General features: G+C 33.6%; 1 protein-coding gene and 1 pseudogene across 1 annotated transcript; both read right to left on the minus strand.

Annotated features, from left to right (window-relative positions):
• Nucleotides 1-1,802: 1,802 nt before the first annotated feature.
• Nucleotides 1,803-5,728, minus strand: LOC105793090 (mediator of RNA polymerase II transcription subunit 19a-like; annotated as a pseudogene).
• A 485-nt stretch (nucleotides 5,729-6,213) lies between these two features.
• LOC105790511 (60S ribosomal protein L5) lies at nucleotides 6,214-9,864 on the minus strand. The gene is made up of 9 exons (XM_012618150.2): nucleotides 9,685-9,864; nucleotides 8,748-8,817; nucleotides 8,568-8,659; nucleotides 8,161-8,287; nucleotides 7,991-8,070; nucleotides 7,770-7,886; nucleotides 7,009-7,143; nucleotides 6,709-6,878; nucleotides 6,214-6,559 (listed from the first exon to the last, which is right to left on the minus strand). The coding sequence occupies exons 1-9, from the start codon at nucleotides 9,685-9,687 to the stop codon at nucleotides 6,448-6,450; spliced, it is 906 nt and encodes a 301-aa protein (XP_012473604.1). The 5' UTR covers nucleotides 9,688-9,864; the 3' UTR covers nucleotides 6,214-6,447.
• Between the last annotated feature and the right edge of the window lie 15,315 nt (nucleotides 9,865-25,179).

The raw sequence follows: 25,179 nt of genomic DNA on the forward strand, positions 1-25,179 counted from the left end.
GGAAATAATCTAAAAGCTACAGTGTCAAGCGGTGCCAGCACCCAACTCAATCAACCTGTAATCATTACCTGCTGATTGGATCGGGGTTTCAAAATAAATTTTTTTGGTGCCGACTTTGCAATGGTCGACACTCGTATGTATATTTTTGTATACCTTTTAAAAGATACGATTATTTTTCGGTTAAAAAATATTTTTTATTAAGTGCCAACGTCCACTTGGCTAGCAGCCTGGCACTATCTATGAAAATTGAAAAAAGTAATTGGTAATTTTTTGTGTCGGCACTGTGGTGGCCGGCACCCGTGCCAGAAAAAAATTTGGTCCCGTGTTTCTCGTGGCCAGGACCTGGGTAAAAAATTTATTTTTTTTGTTGTCGACCTTCCCCATGTTGGCACCTGAGGATTTGTCAAAAAAAAATTTGGTGCCAGGCATCCTTATGCCGACACTTGTGTTTAAAAAAATTTTGGCCCCGACTTTTTTTTTACCGACACCAATAGGCTTTATATACCTGTCGTGGTTGCACATTGGTTTTGGTTTTAATAAAACGAGAAGGGAGAAAAAAAATTATTGAGATTACCCTGATGAAGAGAAAAAAAAAACCTTGACTTGCGTTCCTTTTGCCTATTGCAAATGTATCTTGGATACTCATCGATGACAATACGTTATACCAATGAGTTGTGATGAAAAAGATAGAACCAAGGTATCAACAGTAATCCAACTACCTAAAGATGTTCACTGTAGAAAGAACATTGACTTAATAGATCGAAGTGCTACAAAGACTCCCTTGAAAATGCCAGAGGTGTGGCAAACCAATGTGAAGCATGTTGATTTATCGGTGAGGCTACCACATATGAGAGAGGCTTGAAAATGCTAGAGGTGTGGCAAACCAATGTGAAGCATGTTGAGTTATCGATAGGGCTACCACCTATGAGTGAGGTGAGTTGTAAATCGAACCTTGTGAGAAAAACAGTGATGCAAACTGGGCAATTAAATCGATTAAATGCTACGAGTAAGGTACATCTCAAACACTTTCCTAGGGTTTTACATTATGACTCATTGGCTTAACAAAGACGCATAGGCCCTTTCAGAATTCTGAAGTGGGTAAGTCGAAGGGTTTACAAACCAAAGTTAGCAACAATGCTCAAGGTTTGTTTCGAAGGGCAAAACTACCAACAAAGAGAATGGCTGGGAATCAATTGAGGTGTCGTGGCAATTTCGAGACGAGTTGGATCAGTGTCATTCCAAGGATGCAACAAGGACATCCTTAGAATGTCCGACTCATTTAACCAACTTGGATTGCCCCGATTCGTGAAACAAATGAAGAAGCTCATCTACTTGAAGCCTTGATGGCCTTATGGAGCACTCCAGTAAAACTAGAGTTATTATGGTAAATATTGTAAATCCAAAGAAATAAGATTGTATGGAGTTTAAATTTCTTAAGACTCTAATCTTGTAGATATACAAGTCTTAACCGTCAATGTAATTTAAATTGTATCATTAGATCTGAGAGAGCTCAATTTGGTTCAATTCGAGTTCATTTGTCTTTTGAGTTTGCTTTTGCTTCATTCTAGTGCCTTAGAGAATTTCCCTTGAAGAATTTTAATTTTCGAGAGATAAGCTGACTTAGGCGGATTTAAAGCAAAAGAATTGCCTAAGGCCGCACAAATTACCAGACTAAAGTTCTAGGCCCGTAATATATGTATGCACACACACACCCTTGAGACCTAACAGCCATGTAATCACCCTTCTCAACCCTACCCCAACCCCATAACAGATCACATAATGAATAGTCAAAAGAGGATCAAAATTCAAAATAGTCACTGTTCATACCAATTCAAGACTAAGAGAAAACATTTGTTTTGATAATACAACAGTCTTTCTCCTACTCTGTGGAATCATAGTCCCCAAAACTAGAAATTGTGAATACTTGAAGTATGCAATTTATTAACTATGCACAAACCCTATGAGAAGTCAAAAGAACACCATTCCACAACCTTTTCAGCCACAAGGTCGTCTGGTATCATCTCGAAAATACTAATTTAGCAGATCCAGAATATTGCTTCCCTTATGACACAGGTTTGACTGAAAGGTAGAAAACAAATATTCAATGGAAGCCAGTTTCTCTGCTTCAAATAGAATTACCTTGGAAGTTATACTTTTAGACATTTTTAAAAACGTTTACTAAAAACCTAATGCAGTAAACAGTCTAGTTCTAACGCACCATTTACACGAAAATATTGAGTGATCACAGTTATTTCTTCATTGTACCTTGATTTGCCTGAGTGAGAGAGAAGAATGAAGTATATAATGTTAATACCAAAATATCACAAGTATAAAAGATGATCCACTAAAAGATGATCCACATAATGCAACAAAAATAGAGCAAATCGGAATAATATGCAATACCTTCTTTTTTGTGTTTGTGGACATCATTAAGATCTTCATCTCCATCATGCCTCCTTTTCTGAAATTAACTTAATTTTAGAAAGATGGATTATTTCTTGACATTCATGATGACAAATCAGTTGGCAAACTTGTGCAGGGAAACATTAGATACCAGTTTTATTCCTGGCAACAGAAAATTTTATTTTTAAAGGTCGAAAGCAAATGCTTCATGCATAACTTCAAAGAAACAATGTCATTCTTGAACAAATAACTGATAAATTAGCTGACTGATTTTGTGTCCTTGCACAGCATCATAGACTTTTATATCCATGAGCTTAACAATCCTTCCACAATACTTGAGGCCAAATGACCTGATCAAGCAATAGCTTCAAAAAAGGTAACAAACTTCCAACCCTTTTTTTCATGGTGCTTTTTTGAGTGAATCATGATGCCTACTTCTATCCTTCTTTGTTTCCTTATCTTTATCTTTATGACGGTGCTTGAGCTTCTTATTCTCTTTATTCTTATCCTTATCTCTATCTTTGCGCTTTTTATGCTTCTTCTCTTTTTCTTTGTCTTTGGCTTCAACCTTTGATTTCCCAAAAATTGTAGGAACCCCTTTTTCAATCTACCAAAAGAACAAACTGGTTAAGAACTTCAAATGAAGTCATGACTAACAAAGAAAATTTTTGTCAATACGAGAACATGTATGAGCATGAATTTTTTACTGACTCAATAATCAATGGGAAACTTAAATAAAGCTAATCACAAAGAAGAAAATTTCTTACCTCAGGCAATTCAACAGGAGTGGTTTCTCTCAGGTCGAAAGCATCCGTAAGAATATCCAGGTCAAATGGCTGCAAGCGGACATTAGTTTCTCTGTTATACGATGTATTCTGAATAAGTTGGCCCAACAGCATTCCTTCTCCTTTTCTAATTTCAGTACCTCCCACCACAGTATGAAGATAGTGAGTATCTAAGATGGACATCGGAAGATGTTTCTTGCAGAAGAAGTCATGGTGAACCAGCAAGTTATACCGACTTACAAGATCAACAAGACCACTAAGCTCCCTTGGCCCTAAACTATCATGTCAGTTAACAATAAAAATAATAATAATAAAATCCAATACCAATTAACTTTACATGAAATTATAGTCAACTAACCCTCAAATCATCAATCCAAAATTTTCATGTTATACTGAACCAGAATAGTGTCAAGGAATCTAAACTTTTCTGTGAGTAATACTATAAGCAACATACATCATGGGTGATTTTCGCATCATTTGAGTAACTTAGTTAGCAAGTAATAGACAGTGGATTGCCACGTGCTTACATTAGGTAATTATTTAATAACTGACAAGCAAGTCATATAAATGCAACAATTTTATTAATTAAATACTTTGATATTCTCTTGAGGATAGTTTTCGAGTTAAAAAAATATTTACAAGAAACATGTGCTACATGTATACAATATATGACTGATGAAAAAATATAACCAAGCAAAATAACCATCATGCATGAATTTCAGATATTTTACACGGATGCAATATAAAATAGGGAATGATGGTGACGTATCATAATAATCCTGACTGATATCAAGGAAATATCATTAACCATTATTGTCTTATGGAAAAAAAAAACATATAGTCCACAAACTCTGACAGTGAAGACTGAAGAGTACAATAATAGGTAAGAACCTAATAGCAAACCCAGCATCAACCAAAAAATGCAACGTGAATAACAGAGTAAAACTATAAACCACATGCTAAAGATATGGTACCTCTTCCACATTTCTGGCCTTCCGAATCCATGAGTTAATGATTCATGAAACATTTAACATCATAGCTGTAATTTTGTAGCCAAAGTCAGGGGAAGCATCCATGAATATCAAGTAAAAGATAACCATAGAGGTAAACAAGATTTAAGGAGATCTTGATTAACGTAAAAGCCTATACTATAGCACAACAATGCTATTCTACCATTTTAGAATTCAAATGCATACATGTCTGGTAAGTACATTTATTTTTTAATTTGTTCCCCTTCTCTCACATGTGTGCAAAAGTAGCATCTTGCAACTGTTAGGTTCTATAGCTAAATTTCACCTCAAATAGATTTCTCTAACGTAGCAATTAATTCCTCTATCATCATCTTCCTTAATTTCATTTGTACTCGGAACAAATGTATCATTAGTACCAAAAGCTGAAAACTTTTGCCACAGCATATATGCCATTCCCAACCATCATTATCTTCAACTGATGCAGATCTGATGGGGAAGGAAATCCATGGAAGAGGGCACAGAGGCAGCCAAATCTTCGTTCTCAAATGTGTAAATTTGTATAAAGATTGCAAGATAAAGATGGGTCAGTGTAAGGGTGTTGTGCATGTCTAAGGGTAGCTGTGTAGGATAGACCTGCTAAGTAAAAGGAATCTCCAAACGGACCGCTTCAAGGTGGAGTTGGCCAAGAATGTCTTCAGAAGGCCGATTTTGGACACAGGTTGGGCAAAACTAGGAAACCTTTTACTTACCAAACAACTACTGTCGTTTGAATGAACAAGAATGAGATCCAGCCCCTCTGAAGCTCTTCTCATACTTCAATAATTTAATGATTGACACAATTCACAGTTGTGAATTAAATATGTCAACTGTGAAGTAAAACTGATAAAGGCCAGATCGTTTACATGATAACCAGTTCAGTTCAAAACAAAAGGCCAAATGGTTGTGGAACTATAACTAATTCTATGAATAAATTTACCCCTGGAATCTTCTTCGTTTCATAAATTTCCAAGAAAAATAAAGCTAAACTATAACTAATTCTATGAACAAAGAAGAAATAAGAGGAGAATGAGAAACATAAAAAAAAAAAATCAACTGAGAAACACGAGAAACGTAGAAAGAAATCAAGACTACCACGGACTTGGAGCAAAGTTGCTGAGATGCTTTTACATATCACGAGAAAGCAAAGCACGTTCCTCTTCTTCTGTTCAGCAGTCTTCACGCCTCAGTACCAGTAAAAAGGGAAAAGAGTGCAACAACAATTCGAACAAAAATCAAAACGGAGTAAATTTCAAGCAGGAGAAAAGGATTGAGAATTGAGGAATGAAATGAAGGGAGCCCAAAAGGTTGGAATGGAAGGGTTAGAAACAGTTGATCAAAGAACGTTGGAGGCAACGAAAGCTGTACTTTTTCAGGGTTTTGCAGTAAGATTAACGACCACTTTTTGTTTGTAAATTATACCTCTCGGCTCAGGCTTCGGGTCCGCAGCTTTTCTGGGGGTCCGTCGGTGTGTTTTATTTGCTGTCGAAGAGCGTGGGGTGATTCCTCCTCTTTTGCCAATTCCAATTTTCTTTGGATTCACTTATTTAATTATTTTAGAATAAAAATAATTTCAAATAATTAAATAAGTCACGCTGGCTTGCCGAAATTTCTATGAAGGCTGCTATTTACTTCTTTTTTTTATACGTTAAATTAAAAAATTAATTAATATTTTAAATATTTTATTTTATTTTTAAAATTTTTATCCACATAACAGGCAAAATAATCAAATAACAAATAAATTTTAATAAAATTATGAATATGCTCACAATTTTGTTTAAGAAATAAAATACAATCCAATTTTTACTTTTTTAAGATAAAATGTAATTCAATTTTTAATATAAACACATACTTTAACCTTCATTTATATTATTAGATTAATATCTTCAATAGGATATTTGTTACTATCGGTAAAAATCACTCGAATCCAAGGTTTTTACTGATTATCTTCGAATAAGTTACTGGAAACGATTAACCCGTCTCAACAGCTCTAATCTTGAATCTGCCGGGAGTGAAGATTTAGAAGCCACGAATAGAATAGTACTTATATAATTAAACTATCAAATAACGGAAGCAGCAGGCAAAAATGCCAGTTCCTCATATACCTAATAAAGAAGCACAGCCTTCAGTCCTTTTTTTTAAAATTCTAGCAGCAAAAGGATGAAATTTTAGAAAAAAAACAAAAACAAAAATTCCGATGCTGAATTCACCCAGTGTTTTCCTCAACCGTAGCATCAACTTCAGCGGCTTGATCAATCATCCGCATCAGAATCATTATCAACTCCGGCAGCTGAATTCAACGCCTTCAACCTATCAATCAACTTCGCCTTTCTTTCCTCGTAAGACAGCTTCTTCAGGTTGTACCTATCAAGCAGAACCACGTATGGAATAAAATCAAGTTTTCTTTCGAGATTATATAACTAACTAGTTTGGGGTCAGTCATGCCTGATTTAATAGGCTATCTGAACTACGTAAAAAGTAAATTGCAAGAAGAAAGAGAAAGAAGCTTATACCTCTTGTGTTCCTTGGGAGGAGCCTTCTCGGATTTCTTTGCTTCTGGACTTGCACGAATGGCGGCATGAACCTTCTTGTACATTCCCTCTATGGTGTCAGGCTCAATGCTTCTCTTAATGTACTCACTGAAGTGAGACTGGTACTTCTCTGGCTCATCTTCCATTAAATTCTGTCAACTTGACAAAGTGAGACTTGCAGACAACAAGATATGAAACTGTTTCCAAATTAAGACAAGAGAGAGAACTTCAACACCATCATCACTCCCCTCTAACCACCACTTCATAAACTTTAAACCTTACCCTCATGTATGCAGCAACATGGCCACCGTAAATGTATTTGCGGTGAACTTCAGGATCAAGTTGCTTACCGTCCTTGTTAAATCCAGCAAACCTCTTGTCACTGTGAGGAATATCAATTCCCCCATCCAGAGCACCCTAAAATGAAACAGGACTACACATTAAAACTGAATGAATAGAAAATGCAAGTGGAAGATTGTTGAGCTAAAAGATAATATTCAAGAATAATTTTGTTCAGCAATAAATGGCATGAAAGCATGGCCTAGCTGCTAATATAAACAGAAAAGCTTAAATACTCATTGCACAAAATTTTACCATATCAAAACAATTGTTCCGATACACACAAAACTCTTCTCTTTCACTTCCAGAAATTTAACCTCAACAAATAGGGTTTAGGGTTTAGGGTTTCAAATGCATACCAAACTATTAGGGTTTAGGGTTCCAAATACATGCCAAACTATTTCTTTCACTTCCAGATTAACACCTCAACCTCAACAATAGTACATGCACTGAAAGAAATGTTGAGGTATACAGATGAGAAATATCAATGCACTGGGAAATTCATATATTTGTGTTATGTTTGTATATTTTTCTTGTATCATAAACATGGCTTAGGTATTTTATATTTTTCTTGTATCAAGTTAGAAAATTTGCCTAGTCTAGGTATGATCAAAAGAATCCACAACTTTGATAAGACTTGGACAAAGAAAACCAATGAGCACAACCTGAATCAGGACCCATAAATAGGAAAGGGTTCCACTTACCTTGAGAACACCAAAAACACGGTTACCAGTAGTAGTTCTGATAAGACCAACATCAAGAAGCGCACGGAATGGCCTCCTTGTCTCTGCTGGTTCAACAGTGAAGTCCTCCCCAGTTGCCTGCAAGCAAATGACACATGATTTACAAACTTATCATACATCTAAACGAAAGATGTAAACAACCCATAATTCTTCAAACCTTAAAAACAATGGCACATGCATACCTCAACATTTCCCTCATACTCAGCATCCATCTCCAGTTGCTTCAGTGTTCGGCGAGCCAAGAGGAGTCCAACACAATAAGCTGTGTTTGAAGCATCATCAAGTAAGATACCACCCTCAACCAGGGAGTAAAAAGACCATTTGAACATTCATACAGAAGAAAATGACACACCTGCAGCATAATTGGTAAGGCCCACTTCAAGTCCATAGCGGGGAAGTTCATGAGCATAAGCTGCTGCAAGAACTATATCACCAGAAATACTAGCATGTATAATTTGTGCAACTATATCCTTATTGGTCTAATAAATGTGTTAAGGTTGGAATGTTAACCAGCAGCCCAAAAATGTTTATACGAAGAATAATGTAAAAAATGAAAGAATAATCAATATAGTTTAGCACATATAATTGCATATAGAAAATCTTGGTAGCCTCAAACAAATTATCAGGCTGTCGGAACAAATTACTCACAGAAGTTGGTATAAAAAATGGCTGCTTGCTAGTTGCTACCCACATCATAAACCAAATGAAAGTGAGGTAGTGGGGGTGGGGGGGAAGACAGTCAGTCAAATATTAGGATACAAATCTTGCAACCAAACGATATTTTGGGGTATTGTACTTGTTCTTATCCTGATTGATAAGACGGTTCCTAGCCCGGTAGTCAGTCTTGCCCTCTACAAGATTAAAAATGTATTAAAACATCAAAGAAAGCAAGGACAGATCTGCATATTACTATTTAAGGTACAGGCATCAGTATCATACCTCGTCTTCTCTTGAACTTAACTTGATATCTTTTGAAGTATGCCTTTGACTTTTGAGCTTTCACGAAAGGCTAGGTGACAAAACAAACCAACTCAGCAAAATGAGGAAGCATCTATGATAACCATTTCAAACACAATTAAACCTATAAAACTGTTAAGTACTATATTATTTAGACTCGAATATAAATGTCATAGAGAGCATGTTCAACATTTTTTTCAAGTTTTTCCATGTTTTTGGGGATCTTGGCGGATTTATTTCCTAATTCTATGTCCAAATATAGATCAAACGTAGGTAATCAAAAGAAAGATAGCTAGTCAAAGAAATATAAGCATAAGTTAAGTACTCAAGTCCCATGCTTTTCACAATTACAAATATTTTACATTACATCAATACTTACCACCATAATTTTTCAGCTTTAAGAGATAATATTAACAATCAATAAACAATGTTATCTTCTATAAACACGTTTATTTTCATTTCTCTTCTGGAAGTAAAAAACGAAATTGCAAAACAAACAACCTAACATTTCCTAAATCTTTCCAATGAAAAATAATAATAAACAGCTTTAATTTCTTGATGCTTGCTTCGATTCGGGTCAATTCTACTAAAGAATTCACGAAAAAAGGAAAATGACAAAAAAATAAAAAACACCTCGAAGACACTGCTTAGACTGAAGTTAAATATATTACAGGAAAACAAGAGATTAGCTCATTCTATTGATTCTTTTCTCGAACAAAATTGTAACGTCGTAAAGAAAATGCATCCAGTATTTCATGTTTTCATGAATTTTAATAAATAAAAAACGAAGAACAAACAGGAATCTGACATTAAAAAGGGTACAAAACAGTTTTAAGAGAAGCTAAATTAACAAAAAAAAAAGAGTAAATTAGAAATATATATAAAGATAATAAAGTATTGTGAGGAGATTGAGATTTACCATAGCTTTGAGCACAGGGGTTAGCAGCCGAGCTTTGAGAGAGTGTAAAGAGAATAAAGATCTATCACTAAACCCTAATGGAGTCTTTTATAGTAAAAAATCAACGGTGACGGACGAGTGGTTTCATTTAGATGCTTGATTTCTCTAGGGTTGGTGGTGCACTCTAGGCCTGTTAGAAGGCCGAGTTAGCTATCCAAACCCGGAATCTCGTCAGATATTTGGAGGCTGACTATTTCTTAATTATGTAATTTATTATTATATTTTATATCACATAGAAATTAGATTTATAATAAATATGTAATATTATAATGTAACATTAAAAAATATATTTAATTTTTTATATTAAAATTTTAATAAAAACATATTAATTTATTATTTATATATTTTTATAAAATTTAAAATTATAAATTTAAAATATATTTGAAAATGGGTTAAGCTTTTAGGGATGGTTCCGGGTTTAAGTAATTGATTTATAATTTAGAATTAGTATGGTCTAGCACTTTTGGAATCAGAAACTCTCTAAAATTCTTTTTTTTTAGGTTATATATGGAAAGATAGAAATAAAGTGGTCACAATTTTGCGTATTCACTTAATTTTGTTCGGTATAGGTGCTTTCTTCTAATGTTCAAGTCTCTTTATTTTGGGGGCATATATAATACTTGGGTGTCGAGAGGGGAAGATATAAAAGAAATTACCAACTTGACTCTTAACGCAAGTGTTATATTTGGTTATTTGCTAAAATATCTTTTTAAAGGTGAAGGATACTCATGCTACACGTTGGATTGATTATTTGTTTGTATCAATTTATAGAGTAAAAATTTGAAAATCAAAATATACTCTAAGCAAAGTTTTCAAAACTGGATTGGTGACTAAACTTGTTAGGCCATTGGTTTGTACGATTAGAATAAAGAAATAATTAAAAAATCATAAAAATAACAGAATATATATTTTAAAAAAATCAATTCAATCTCTTTTTAACCAGGTTTAATTGGTCTATATTGGTTCATGAATCAACCAACCTGATGTCTTTCTTTGGATCGATACCTCAATTGGTTCCTGGTTTGACTGACCAGTCCGATTCAAACAACCATGACTCTAAGTATCTACACTTCATATATTTTAATTTAGCCCTCCTACTTTTATTTTCAAGAATTCAATGATTCTACTTTTTGGATTTAAAAATCCACTTTCAAATTTTATACTTATTCACGTAACATTTTAATTGAAAAGTTAAATATATTAATTATTCAAATCAATTAATTAACATTAAAATATATAGAAACCAAATTATGTTAGAAATTCAAATAAAAGGATTAAAACTCAAAGTTAAGCATATTAGAAGGACCAAAAGTAAAAATAAATCATTTTATAAAAAACAAAAGTATGGTGAGTGTACGCCAAGTGTTAGCATGAAGAAGATGGAGCTTCCTTTTATATACCATATTAGAATGAATCCTTTTAGGTTAAATTATAAAGCAAATATTAAAATATTAAAATATACTTCATATCTATGTAGTCTTTGAACTTTTATTTTCAGGAAATTACTCTCTCTATTTTTCAGTTTTAAAATTTAAATTTAATTATTAACATTATTAAAATCTTTTATTCAATTCATTTGTGTGATATTTTGAAATTAAAAAAGATACTCACTTATAGCCATGTAACAAAAAAACATTGGAATGGACTTGAATTTAACAAATGATTTTAATAGTGTTTACAACTCTTAAAAGTTACATTAATATTTTAATCAAATAAAGTATCTGGGATAATCAAATGACATTACAAAAGTTGAGGTACCTACTTATATAAAAAAGTTGAAGTATGAAGATTAGATCTTAAATTTGAGTGTAGTACAAAGACTAAAATAAAAATTTGACCATTGTTAAATTGTCGAAACCATTTTTTATTTGTTTTTAAAAACGAGAGTCGACTTTGGAAAACGAAAATGGAGTCACCACTAATCTTTTATTGAGGTGTGATCGGATCACCTTGAAAACGCTTTTGGTCTACGAGTTCCAAAAAAATGAGTTTGGGAGTCAGTTACGTACGAGGAAGGGTTAGCACCCTCGTAACGCCCAAAATTGGTACCTAATTGATTAATTAATATCTTATAGCCGAATGATAAAAATCCAAGATTTAAAAAAATGACTCCCCCTTTTATTAATACTGTATATTTTTTAAAGAAAAAAATGTTTGGATAAAATTGAACGAGTGTAAAAGGCTTTCTCGCCTCGAGGCAACAAAATATCGTACCCCGTAAGTTAGGATGCAACATTTGAATTTCCAAGAATAAGCTAACTTCAAAAACTTTATTGAAATTTATCGATTTTGAAAAATAAGAAATGTTTAGCCGTTTTAGTTCGACGAGAAAATCAAAATCCTGTAAGTTAGAGTACGATCCCTCGAAGTTCCAAAGGCGACATGAAGTTTGCTCTTAATTTTATTAAAAACATATGTTCTTGAAAATAAAAAAGGTCATTTCGAGTTAACAAGAAAATCGAGACCCCGTAAGTTAGGGTACGATTTCTCGAAACTTCGAAACGCGTTATAAAGCCGACTCAAAACGTAATTCGTTAATTAGCTTGACATATAAGGACAAAAATGATCACATACATTTGAATTTGGCTCACGATACGATAGCGAGAAATACGAGTGTAATTGTATGCATGGCATAATAATACATAGCAATAATATAAATAACAATGTAAATACAAAAGAACAAATTACATATATATATAGCAATAGTCTCACATCATATACTATGCCAACATACACAGGTTAATGAATTAAAAGTCGATCAAGGCACCAAGCAAATTAACACACATGAAATTGTACAAGTTTTAAAATAACTAAAACAAATAGCTTGAAAGAAAGGAAATTACAATCGGTAAACCATGTGTTAAAATAAATTTAAAACAAATAATATATACATATGAGAATTTGAAAAAAATATAGTTAAAAATAAATACTACGTAAAATAATAGTATCTAAATAAATTTTAAAATAAATATTATATAAGAAGAAAATTAAAATACATAAAATAATATACGCATATTAATTTAAATAAATAATATATACGGAATGAAAAACTTCATATAATAGTCTATATAGTAACATGTATAAAAAGCTTAGAAAAATAATACATATAAAATTAAAATGGTAATACAATAAATTTAAACAATGTTAATAATAAATTTAAAATAATATTAAGCTTAATCATTAAAATAATATTAATTTTAAAATTAAATACATTAAAAATAAGGGAATAAAATTTAAAGGAAATCAAGCACATTAGATTAATAGGGATTAAATTGAACTCAAAATAGAATTAAAGGGAAAAAACGAAAAAAAAATGAAGGGAAAGTGCATAATGCGCGAATAACATGAGGGCCAAATGGGATATATTCCCTTCCCTCAAAACGTTGTGTTTTGGTAAGGACCGAAATGAGACAAAAATAAAATGTCAGGCAAAATTTAAAAAGCCGTGAAAGGATTAATTTGAATGCGTCATAAACGCAGGGGACCATTTGCGCAAATTCCCCATGTGCTATAACACACGCGGATCTGGGACCAGCGGGTCGGGTCATCGGGTCCATGGCCACCAAATGGCGTTGTTTTGAGGCCACTAAAGCAGGCTCTAAACGACGTCATTTCTTACACTGTATATAACCCATTTTGAAACCCTAAATCAGCAACCATTTATCAGTTTTAAAACAAACTTTAAAAAAAATGCCGCCTCCGAAAACGTTGCTCAGAAATCAGGCCATTCTAAGGCCTTTCGAATCTCGCCAGAACCCCGATCGTGACGGAGCCGGCAGACTCAATAACACTAAGTAATTTCTATCTTTTAACTTTTCTTCCTCCCCCTTTCTCTCTTCCTTTTTTACTATTAATAAAATAAAAAAATAGAAAAGAACACTCAGAGAAAAATAGAAGAAAAAGAGAGAAAAAAAAACCTTCTCTCAAAATTTTTCTTTCGAATTCATTTTGTTCCACCATTTACAAATTTAAATCGACCTTATATAGCCGAAAATAAGAGAGAAGAACAATCAAAATCAAATCTATATCTTTTCCGTTATTCCCCCGTATTTTCCTATTATTTTTCTATATCTTTCTTGTTGCGTGGTTGTTTCTGCTGCTGTTGTTTGTTACAGGAGCCAGTTGGAGGCGAGACGCATGCGGGGGAGGCCGATGCGTGCGCGGAGAGGAGCCTGGCTTGATTGCGGCACAAATTGTTCCAGAAAAGGGGTTTCTGGATGCTTCAAGCAAATGGGCCAGTTCGAGTTGGGCTAGGGTTTGGGTCTGGTGTTGGGTTATTCGGGTTTGGGTATTAGGCCTGCTATTGGGTTTGTAAAAAAAACTGAATTATTTTTAGACTTTTAATTTTTTTTACAAGTAGGGGCCAAAATTGGGTATTACATAAATAATTTTAAAATTGAGGGTAACATAAGGAAATAATTAAAAATTTATCATACTTCTAAATAATGCAAAAATATAAGGAAAAAAAGAGGAGAAAGTGACTCATTATATATAGGTATGGGTAACATAGGATTTAAATTAAAATTTTACCATTTTATATAAGGAAACAAAAATAACACTCATAAATAAAGTTTATATACAGTATATAGATTATATATTATACTTATTGTAACACCCTTACCCGTATTCAATACTGGAATAGGGTACGAGGCATTACCAAAACACATGCACTTGTAAACGTATTTAACCGAGTTATAAAATTTCATTTAAAATTAAAACTTTCAAAATAATTAACATGCTTCTATAACTTTTCACAATATATCCTCAAAATGTTATAATCATAATAATTAGGGCTTACGAGACCCGATACATACTCATGCAATTCAATACTTCATTTCCATTTCCTTCAATTCGCAATTTCTCATGCTTACGATTTAGATCATATCACTAGCAATTTCCATTTAATTCACGTACAATTCAATGACATCAAGTTCAACATTAATACGTATTTACCATTTAACTCAATGTTTATTGATTATACCATTCAATAACACATTTATGAAATTCTCAATTTTGCAATGAAAATATCATTTTAGCTTGAATAACAACATCGTCCTGATATAAATACACTACCACTTATCCATTTACTTTAATTCTTTTGGGCCCATTTGTCACTTACCATCCTTAATCAAATTAGGGAACGGTTACGGAAAATTGAGTACTTCACTTTCACTTTGCCATAGTATAACTATGGTCTTACGTATGATCACTTATCACTTGTCCCTGATCAGATAAGTGTAGCTAGGCTACCACTTATCACTTTGTCACTTGATCAGATAAGAGTAGCTAAGGCTACCACTTATCACTTTCTCACTTGATCAGATAAGAGTAGCTAAGGCTACCACTTATCACTTTCTCACTTGATCAGATAAGTGTAGCTAAGGCTAACACTTATCACTTTGTCTCTTGATCAGATAAGTGTAGCACTTATCACTTTTTCACTTGATCAGATAAGTGTAGCTAATGCTACCACTTATCACTTTCTCACTTGATCAGATAAGTGTAGCTAATGCTACCACTTATCACTTTATCACTTGATCAGAAGTACTCAAATCCGGCGTTCCGCTCAATTTGATCATTTATTCATATATCAGGCTTACCAACATGTGTTAATTCATAAACCATTCATGACATTATTTCATGCCACATCGTATATTGAATATACCATACACACATACTATGAAACTTTATTTTCACACATGAGTTTAAACCATGACCAATAATGCACAAATATAAGTATGATTCATATTTCATCGTTTATCAATTAAAATCAAGCATATGACCAATTATACACAAATCATTCATATATTTCCCAATTTTCCTCCTCCTCCTCCTCTCCATTCCACATCCTTAATGTGTATAACACACTTAAACAACATTAGCTATAATTTCACTATTCACTCACATGTATATTCAAAGCTGTTTATCCGAGTCAGAGTTACTAAATTATTTTTATCCGGAGCTACAGAGCTCCAAATTAAGATCCGTTAATTTTCCCTGAAACTAGACTCACATATCTTCATACCATAAAATTTTCAGAATTTTTGGTTCAGCCAAATAGTACAGTTTATTCTTTAAAGTTTCCCCTGTTTCGCTGTCTGACAGTTCCGACCACTCTTCACTAAAAATTAATTATCTCATTGTACAGAATTCAGATGATATTTTAGTTTGTTTCTTATAAAAATAGACTCATTAAGGATTCTAACCATATAAATTATAACTCATAATCATTTTTTTACGATTTTTAATGATTTTCCAAAGTCAGAACAGGGGAACCCGAATTCATTCTGACCTTGTCTCACAAAATCTAGTATATCTCATGATTTACAATTCCATTGCTCACATCATTTCTTTTATAAGAAACTAGACTCAATAAGCTTTAGTTTCATATTTTATTCATCCTCTAATTCAATCTCTACAATTTTTGGTGATTTTTCAAAGTTACACTACTGTTGCTGTCCAAAACTGCTTTAGTGCAAAATGTTGATTTCCATTTTGCCCCAAATTTCACAGTTTATACAATTCAGTCCTTTCTCAATTAACCCCTCAATTAATCTAATTTTCTCAATTACTACTTTACCTAGACATTATAAGTTGTTACTCAACTATTGAAATTCAGAATTTCCACATATAACTCTATCTTCAAACTCTTTTACTATTAGGTCCCAAACATTTACTTTCTATTCAATTCTTTCAGTAAAATCAGCATATGAACAATTTAAAGCTCTAATTTCATGATAAATCATCATATAATTCCAGCACATATTCATATCAACTTTCAACTTCTTTCATAAAATCAAAAACTAATGAATTTAACAAGTGGGCCTAGTTGTAAAAGTCATAAAAATACAAAAATTTCAAGAAATAGTCAAGAATTGAACTTACTTGTAATAAAAATATGAAGAACCAGCTTGAATAAGCCCTTCCATGGTGTTTTAGCTGATGAGAATTCAGAAAAATGAAGAGAAATCTAGATAATTCCTCTTTGGTCCTAACTTTATTAAGCAAATTTTGCAATATTCCAATTTTGCCCTTAATTCTTCTCACTTTCTTGCTGATTTCATGCCTTTGCCGTCCAGCCAAATAGACCTTGGGTCTATTTGCCTTTTAAGCCCTCTTCCTTTTATCATTTAAGCTATTTAATCATTTCCCAAAATTTTGCATTTGTTACAATTTAGTCCTTTTTGTTCAATTAATTATCGGAACTTTAAAATTTCTTAACGAAACTTTAATACTAACTTTTTAACACTCCATAAATATTTATAAAAATATTTATGGCTCGGTTTAAAATCCCCGAGGTCTTGATACCTCATTTCGATTCTAATTATTTTAATATTTATTTCTAGTGCACTATTCACTATTTCAAAAATTTTCCTAACTTCACATTTAACTTATACTTACTAAATTAATAATATTTTCTACCCATTTTTCAAATTTAGTGATCTCGAATCACCGTTCCGACACCCCTAAAAATTCAGGCCATTATATTTTTTTTTCTCGTCGGATTTGTGGTCCCGAAACCACTGTTCCGACTAGGCCTAAAATCGGGCTATTACACTTATAATATAATAAATAAATATCAAAGCTCTACTAGGGGTTTTTGGATGCTTCAAACAAATGGGCCACTTCGAGTTGGGCTAGGGTTTGGGTCTGGTGTTGGGTTATTCGGGTCTGGGTATTAGGCCTGCTATTGGGTTTGTAAAAAAAAACTAAATTGCTTTTGGACTTTTAATTTTTTTACAGGCCCGGGCAAAAATTGGGTATTACAGCTGCCCTTCTTTGCTCGTTATCGTGTAACATGAATGCAGCAAAGAACTAAAAATGACCAATTTTTCCCGGTCATACTGGACCTTAGTGTTCCTCTTCTTCAAGTAGCCTCATTCCATCCTACTGCATCTTCGGAGGTATAGGAATCGGTGTTTCGATCCACTCCACTGCAATGTCGGGGAGATAGGATTTGTAACTCGTAACCTTTCAAGCGAACAACATTTTCTATTTTTAGTCTGCTCCACTGCAACTTTAGGGAAATAAGACTTGATGTGATCCGCTCTACTACAACTTTAGAGAGATAAGATCCACCATCTTTAGTCTGCCCCACTGCAACTTCAGGGGATAAGACTTGCTTTTTTTAATTTTAACGCTAGGGAGAAGAGATCCGCTGCCTTCGATCTGCTCCACTACTGCTTAGGGAGACATGATATAAAATCTTCAACCTACTCCACTACTGCTCAAGGAGATAGGATTTGTGGTTTAAATCTACTTCCCTACTACCTTGGGAAGATAAGATTCACCGTCTTTAATCTGGTCCATTATTGTTTAGGGAGACGGAATCTACATTCTTCAACCTACTCCACTGTTGCTCAAGGAGATAGGATTGGTGGCTTAAATCTGCTTCCCTACTACCTTGGGAAGATAAGATTCACCGTCTTGATCTGCTCCACTACTGCTTAGGGAGACAGGATCTACAATCTTCAACCTACTCCACTGCTGCTCAAGGAGACATGAATGGTGGCTTAAATATGCTTCCCTACTACCTTGGGAAGATGAGATTCACCATCTTTGATCTACTCCACTACTGCTTAGGGAGACAGGATCTACAATCTTCAACCTACTCCACAGCTGCTCAGGGAGACAGGACTGGTGGCTTAAACCTGCTTCCCTACTACCTTGAGAAGATAAGATTCATTGTATTTGATCTGCTCCACTACTGCTTAGGGAGACAGGACCTAAAATCTTCAACCTACTCCACTACTACTCAGGGAAATAGGATTAGTGGTTTCGATCTACTTTACTGCTAGTACAAAAAGACAAGATCTGATGTTTTTAGTCTACTCCACTGCAAACTCAGGGAGGCAAGGCTTGCTATCTTCGATCTACTTCACTGCCAATACAGGAATACAAGATCTGTTATTTCCAACCTACTCCACTGCTGCCTAGAGAGATAAGCCTGGGGTCTTCGATCTACTTCACTGCTAATACAGGAAGACAAGATCTGCTATTTTCAATCTACTCCACTGCTGCTCAAGGAGACAAGGCTTGTGACTTCAATCTACTTCGCTGCCAATACAGGAAGACAAGATTTGTTATCTTCGATCTACTTCGTTGCCAATACAGGAAGACAAGATCTGCTAACTTCGATCTACTTCGCTGCCAATACAGGAAGACAAGATCTGCTATCTTCAACCTACTCCACTGCTGCTCAGGGAGATAAGGCATTGTGGTTTCACCGATCTATTCTTTTTGGAACATGACCTGTATAATTCATTTTATGAACCTAATTATGCCTAGTGATTAGGATGTCATGATCAAAATGAATCAAATGCTCCTAACTAGACGCGTATGAATGATGTTTGTATGAATGCAAAATGTCATTTTTCGAGAATGATCTTTATTTATCGCTTAGGTTGTTGTTGCTCAAAGTTTATTAAGGTTTTATCACTGACGTGCTACAACGCTTTCTTACTCGGCTGGCATCTCCAAAAAACACTTGATTAGATTGCCCCCACTGTAAACCTCAAAGTTCGATCCACTGGGATGCAAAATTTGTACCATATTTCTCCCTTTGTAACCCAAGGGTAAAAAGATCTGGCATTTTCTCAATCCTCTGCTATCACAATTCAAGGATACAGAATGTGAAACTCTTTGGTCTTTTACACCATTCTCAGGGTGTTATACCAAATGCTTATGCACAAATGAAGAATTTTCTTCTCCAAGGCAACCTCTTCTTATTGCTTGGTGATCATTGCTTGCTTGTTCATTTAAACTTTGTCACCAACCTGACATCTTGCCATTTTGTTCAATCAATATTTTTGACAACAAAATCTAAAGAGAAAGTCTTAATTTAGACTCTTCCTTATTAGATTTCCAACCTTTAAGCTTGGTGCGTTCTAAACAATAGTCCTGTTTCAGATTCCCATATTATTTAGAAACTTTTAGAGCAATATGCAAAACTTCTCTTGTGAAAGTTTTATTAGTCCATTAATCATTATTCCAATGCAACATGCTTGCAAGAGATCATAACAATGGGTAAGAATAGAATTAATTTAGAGCATGGCTCCGAAATTATCAAATATAGTAAAGAAAGATAACAAAGAAATTAGTTGGGAACACATATCTTGGAAAAGAATGAAATATTCCAAAAAAATTCAATATAAATAGTATGAAGACTAGGTGCCCCAGATATCGCAGCTTGAACTTCTCTGTACAAACTTTCTGAAGATCATTCTGAGTTTGACATGTGTTTAAAAGATCTGCAGATTCAAGTATAGCAGGACCACTGCATGCCCCATTCTGATCAATATTTGATCTGCCCTGACCATCTTATGCCCTATTCTGATAAATATTTGAGTCGCCCTTTTCGTGTTTTCAACTCAAATCCCCTTTGGTCTCAAAGCACCCTTTACGAGTTTTCACCTTGGCCTCTTCATTTTCTTTTTCTTTTTTTCTTTATTTATTTTTTTGGACTCAAGGCGCCCTTTACAGGTTTTCACCTTGGTCTTCTTTTCTTTTTTCCTTTTTTTTTGGACTCAAAGCGCCCTTTGCAGATTTTCACCTTGATCTTTTCTCCTTTTAGGTGCTTCTTGACTGAATCTGAGTGTACAAGGTTTGACAAGTTTTTACCATCTATCTTACTCAAGATTAAAGCTCCCTTGGAAAAGGCCTTCTTTACGACGTAAGGATCCTCCAAATTTGGCATCTATTCTCCTCTGAAATCATTTTGTATAAGAAGGATCTTTTTCAATACTAGGCCTCCCTCATGGAATTCTTTGGGACGAACTTGTTTGTTATAGGCTCACATCATTTGTTTCTGGTACATCTGACCCTGATGAATATCACTTAGCCTTTTTCCTTTTATTAGGTTCAACTATTCTGCTTCATCCATATTTAGCTCAAATAATAATCGGAGAGAAGGGATTTCTATTTCAATGGGTAAAATTACCTCCATCCCACAAACCAAAAATAAAGATGCTGCCCCGGTGGAAGTCTTGATAGATGTTCGACAAGCAAGAAGGGCAAATGGTAATTTCTCATGCCAATCCTTGTAAGTCTCAGTCATTTTTCGTAATCTTCTTGATATCCATTTCTGGGCGATACAGTGATGAATCACGGTGTCTAATTTTGAATTGATTATAGACCTCAGCTATCGTGCTATCATTCAAGTTCAACGCGTTTTTCGATATCATATTCTCTGAAATTTTATATCGGCACATGATGGCATTGGCGTATGAAACAACCTCTACCCGTTTGATGAAGGAATTGATAACCTCAAAAATTGGGCGATGCCCATTAGAAGCCTTCGGTGATATTGACGTCCATGCCCCATTTTGCTCAAAATTTGAGTCGCCCTTTTTGGGTTTTCAACTCAAATCCACCTTTGGTCACAAAGCGCTCTTTGCGGGTTTTCGCCTTGGCCTCTCCTTTTTCTGTTCTTTTTCTTTCTTTCTTTTTTATTTTTTTCATTTTCTTTTTTGGATTTTGATTTTTTGATTTTTTTTCTTTTTTGAAACTCATAGGATTAGGCAAGTCCTTGTTATCCCTTTCGATCAAAATCAATATTTTTCTAAATAAGATCTTCCACTTTCATCTTGTATGCAAAAGATCTTCTTTGGTATTAGGTTTTCCTCACAGAGCCTTCTTGTAACACCCCTAACCCGTATCTATCGCCAGAATAGGGTTATAGAGCATTACCAGAGTTTACTAATTAATTTTCAGACTTTTCTTTTCATCAAGCATTCATATTTATAACCAATCAAAATCAAAATATTAATGAGCTAACGTTAACCAATTTCACTTGTACATGCCATTATAACCAGAATCAAATCATCCAAAATTATCGATAGAAGCAATGGATAATGTGATATATCTCTAACAAGCTTCCAACTCAATCGAGCTTCCGATAATCATTTCAATGCATCAAATAATTATACATATTACCAATAATAATTCAATTCCAATAATAAAACACACACACATATATATAATATTCATTACCAAATAGCATTCACTTCAATTAAAATTATACAGAATATAGTTCATACGAACTTACCAGGCTAAATTGCAGAAATACCAAAATTCAGGGACATTTTGGAAATTTTCTATTTTTCTCAAATTTCCACCCAATTTTGATCTAAATTAATATTTCATTCAATTTAATAATTTAAATAATAAAACAATTAATTTCATGCAATTTGGTCACTTTTTGACATTTTACAAATTTACCCTTAAAGTTTTACTTTTATTCAATTTAGTCCCCGAGCCTAAAAGCGTGCAAATTATCCATGCTAGCTGAATATTCATATATATATTTTCCTCTTCCTCCTCTCCATTCCACATCCTTAATTTATATAATATGCTTATAAGTACCATTATCTATGATTTTACTATTTACTTGTAATTTTATTCAAAAGCTGTCTATTTTAGTCATAACCACTAAATTATTTTTTATCTTGAGATACAGAATTCAAAATTAGGATCCACTAATTTTCCCTGAAACTAGACTCACATATATTATTACCATAAAATTTTCAGAACTTTTGGTTTAGCCAATAAATACAATTTATTCTTTAAAGTCACCTACATTACTCATTGTCGATAGTTCTGACCCTTCTTCACTAAAACTTAATTATCTACTTGTACAGAATTATGATGATATCCCCATTTGTTTCTATTGAAAATAGACTCTTTAAAAATTTTAAAAATATAAATTATAACCCATAATTATTTTTTTACAATTTTTGATGATTTTCCAAAGTCAGAACAGGGGAACCCAAAATCATTCTGACCTTGTCTCATGATTTACAATTCCATTAGTTACATCATTTCTTCTATGAGAAACTAGACTCAGTAAGCTTTAATTCCATATTTTTTTCATCCTCTAATTTTATTTCCACAATTTATGGTGATTTTTTTAAATTTAACCTAGTGCTGCTGTCCAAAACTGTTTTATTGCAAAATGTTAATTACTAAGTTTATAACTTCCTTATTCCTTTCTCTATAATATTTCCCATCACTTTCACTTATTTCTATTCACTAATATATCAAGAACATATGAATTTATATAAGAAAGCTCTACTATAACATCTTTTCCATGCTATTTCAATAATATCAAACTTAAAAATATATTGAAATCTCAATGTTCTTACCTTGTCCTATTGATTTCAACCTTTAACTTGATTTTCTCTCTCCTCCAGCTTCAATTTCTTGAATCCAACTTGATATTCTAGCTCCCCATAGTCTCCTTGTTATCTTTCTCTCTTGATGGCTATGGAAATTCTTTTGATTTCTAATTGAAAATGGTGAATTTTTTGGTGGAAGGACCAAATTGTAAAGAAAGCAAAACTTTCTTTCTTCTCTTCTCTTCTAACGTGAATTGCAAGGAAAAGATGGTGGGTTGGTTCCTTTTCATCTTTTTTTCCAATTATATATACTAAATAATAAAATAATAAAATATCATTTAAAAATCAAATTAAAATATTAATAAACTAATATTTATTTATTTAATTAATCTAAAATATCTCCAACATCATCATTGTCTTCTAGATTTCTCTCTCTTCTAAATGACTATTTTGCCCTTTATGATCTTTTAAAATTCCATCATTGAGTCATTACTTAATTTGGTAAAATTACGATTTAGTCCCTCATAATTCTTCACCTATTCAATTTGGTCCTAATTCATCCATTTTCCTTAGTTTCTAGATTATTCCAACCTTAAAATATTTGCACTATTAGTCTTTCAACTTTTTCTTATTTGCACTTTAACCTCTCAAATTTTGAGTATTTACCCTTGGGCAACAAAACTTTTATCACTTTTACGATTTAATCCTTTCTTGAATTAGTATGTCATAATTTACTTCTTAATGCTGAAATAACTCAAAATTACCCTTTTTATCACTTTATTTCCTTATTTTACTATATGAGAAATATTATCTTACTTTCTTACTGTAGTAATTTTCGGGGTATTACACTTTTGGAGCGAAATTTAACTATGAAGAAAATCTTTGGATCTTTTTCTTCAATTAGGATAAGATACAACAAAAATGCAAAGAGATGGCAACTCGACTTCAATGGGCAAAGCTATGATAAGTCAAAGAGAAGGCATTGCCCCGACAAAGAATTTTCACTGCATCATTCATGATGTTAATCTTGGACATACTGTAAATTTCTGATATTGTGCTTTCGTTCAGATTACAATGCGAGTGCTTAACCTGGGCATATCCTGGTATGCCCATGTGAAGACATCTTTGAACTCTTAAGGTAACTCAACAAGGTCTTGTTTTGTTTCTCTGGTTATGCACGTTTCCTTAAGGTCACAATCTCTATTGTCTCCTCAGGAGGTAAAATTTTCTTCCTGCTCTACCATCCTCAACAAGTCCGGAGATAGGCTACAATTTATGTCATTTTTAAAGTCATGAGATCCCTCTAAACACATGCCTCGCTCAAAAGGAAATTCTGAGTCTGTAGTAGCGTCACTCATGTTATTGATATCTGGGGACCTATAGTAAGTACCAAAGAATATACAAAAGAATGTATGAATTTATGAATAATTATTTGTACAATATGATTATAAATGAATAAAAGAATGAAATGGAAGAAAATCCAAAAGAATAAAAGAAAAATTAGTCGAAAAGAATGAAAGAATATTGGCTCAAAAATAAATGCAAAAATGTATTTTATTAGAATAACGACGTTCAGACATGAGCCTATTTCATAAAGGAATTCTTATTGCCTCTAGGCTAAAAGCAACAAGTGTGTTCTGAACATTACTCTAAGTAAGCTCTAGATGCTACAGAGATTTCTTCTACAATCCGATTATTTAGAACACTCCCAAGTTTATAAGGGTGGATATCTAACAAGGTCCCTTTTCAAGTGTGTCTTCATATTTGGCATTGATGTGAACATTTCCTAACATTGTATGTATATTTTTCTCTTCTTTAATTTCCTCACAGAACTCCATCTCTTTGTCGTCCATCCTGCCCTGAACCAAGGTCCTGAATTCCACGCCCTCTTGGGTCTCGTGCCTCTTCTCGTGATGGAACTCACAGTGGTTCATTGTCTTTCCATGGTTTCCTCCTGAATCAGAAATAACTAATTCCCTTCTTGCCCTCACGTTTACCCCATTATCAACATGATTGGGTAGCAGATTAGATGAGTCATCGAACTTGATGATACCCCTATTGATGAGCCTTTCAACTAACTTTTTGAAAGTGGTGCAGTTTTCTATTGAATGCCCCATGATTCCTGCATGATATTTGCACTAGGTGTTTGCATCGTATCCTTTAGGAAATGGGGGCTGCATGGGTTTCAAGTAGAAAGGAGATACCACATGTGCATCAAATAAGCCCTGATATAGCTCTCTATATGACATCGGTATAGGCGTGAACTGAAGCCTTCCTATATTTGTCCTCATGTAAGGTTTTTGCTTTAAAGGGCCCTGATGGCTGGTGGTTTTTGTCTTTG

The sequence above is a fragment of the Gossypium raimondii genome, chromosome 8, assembly GCF_025698545.1.
Source record: "Gossypium raimondii isolate GPD5lz chromosome 8, ASM2569854v1, whole genome shotgun sequence".
Lineage (NCBI taxonomy): Eukaryota > Viridiplantae > Streptophyta > Magnoliopsida > Malvales > Malvaceae > Gossypium > Gossypium raimondii.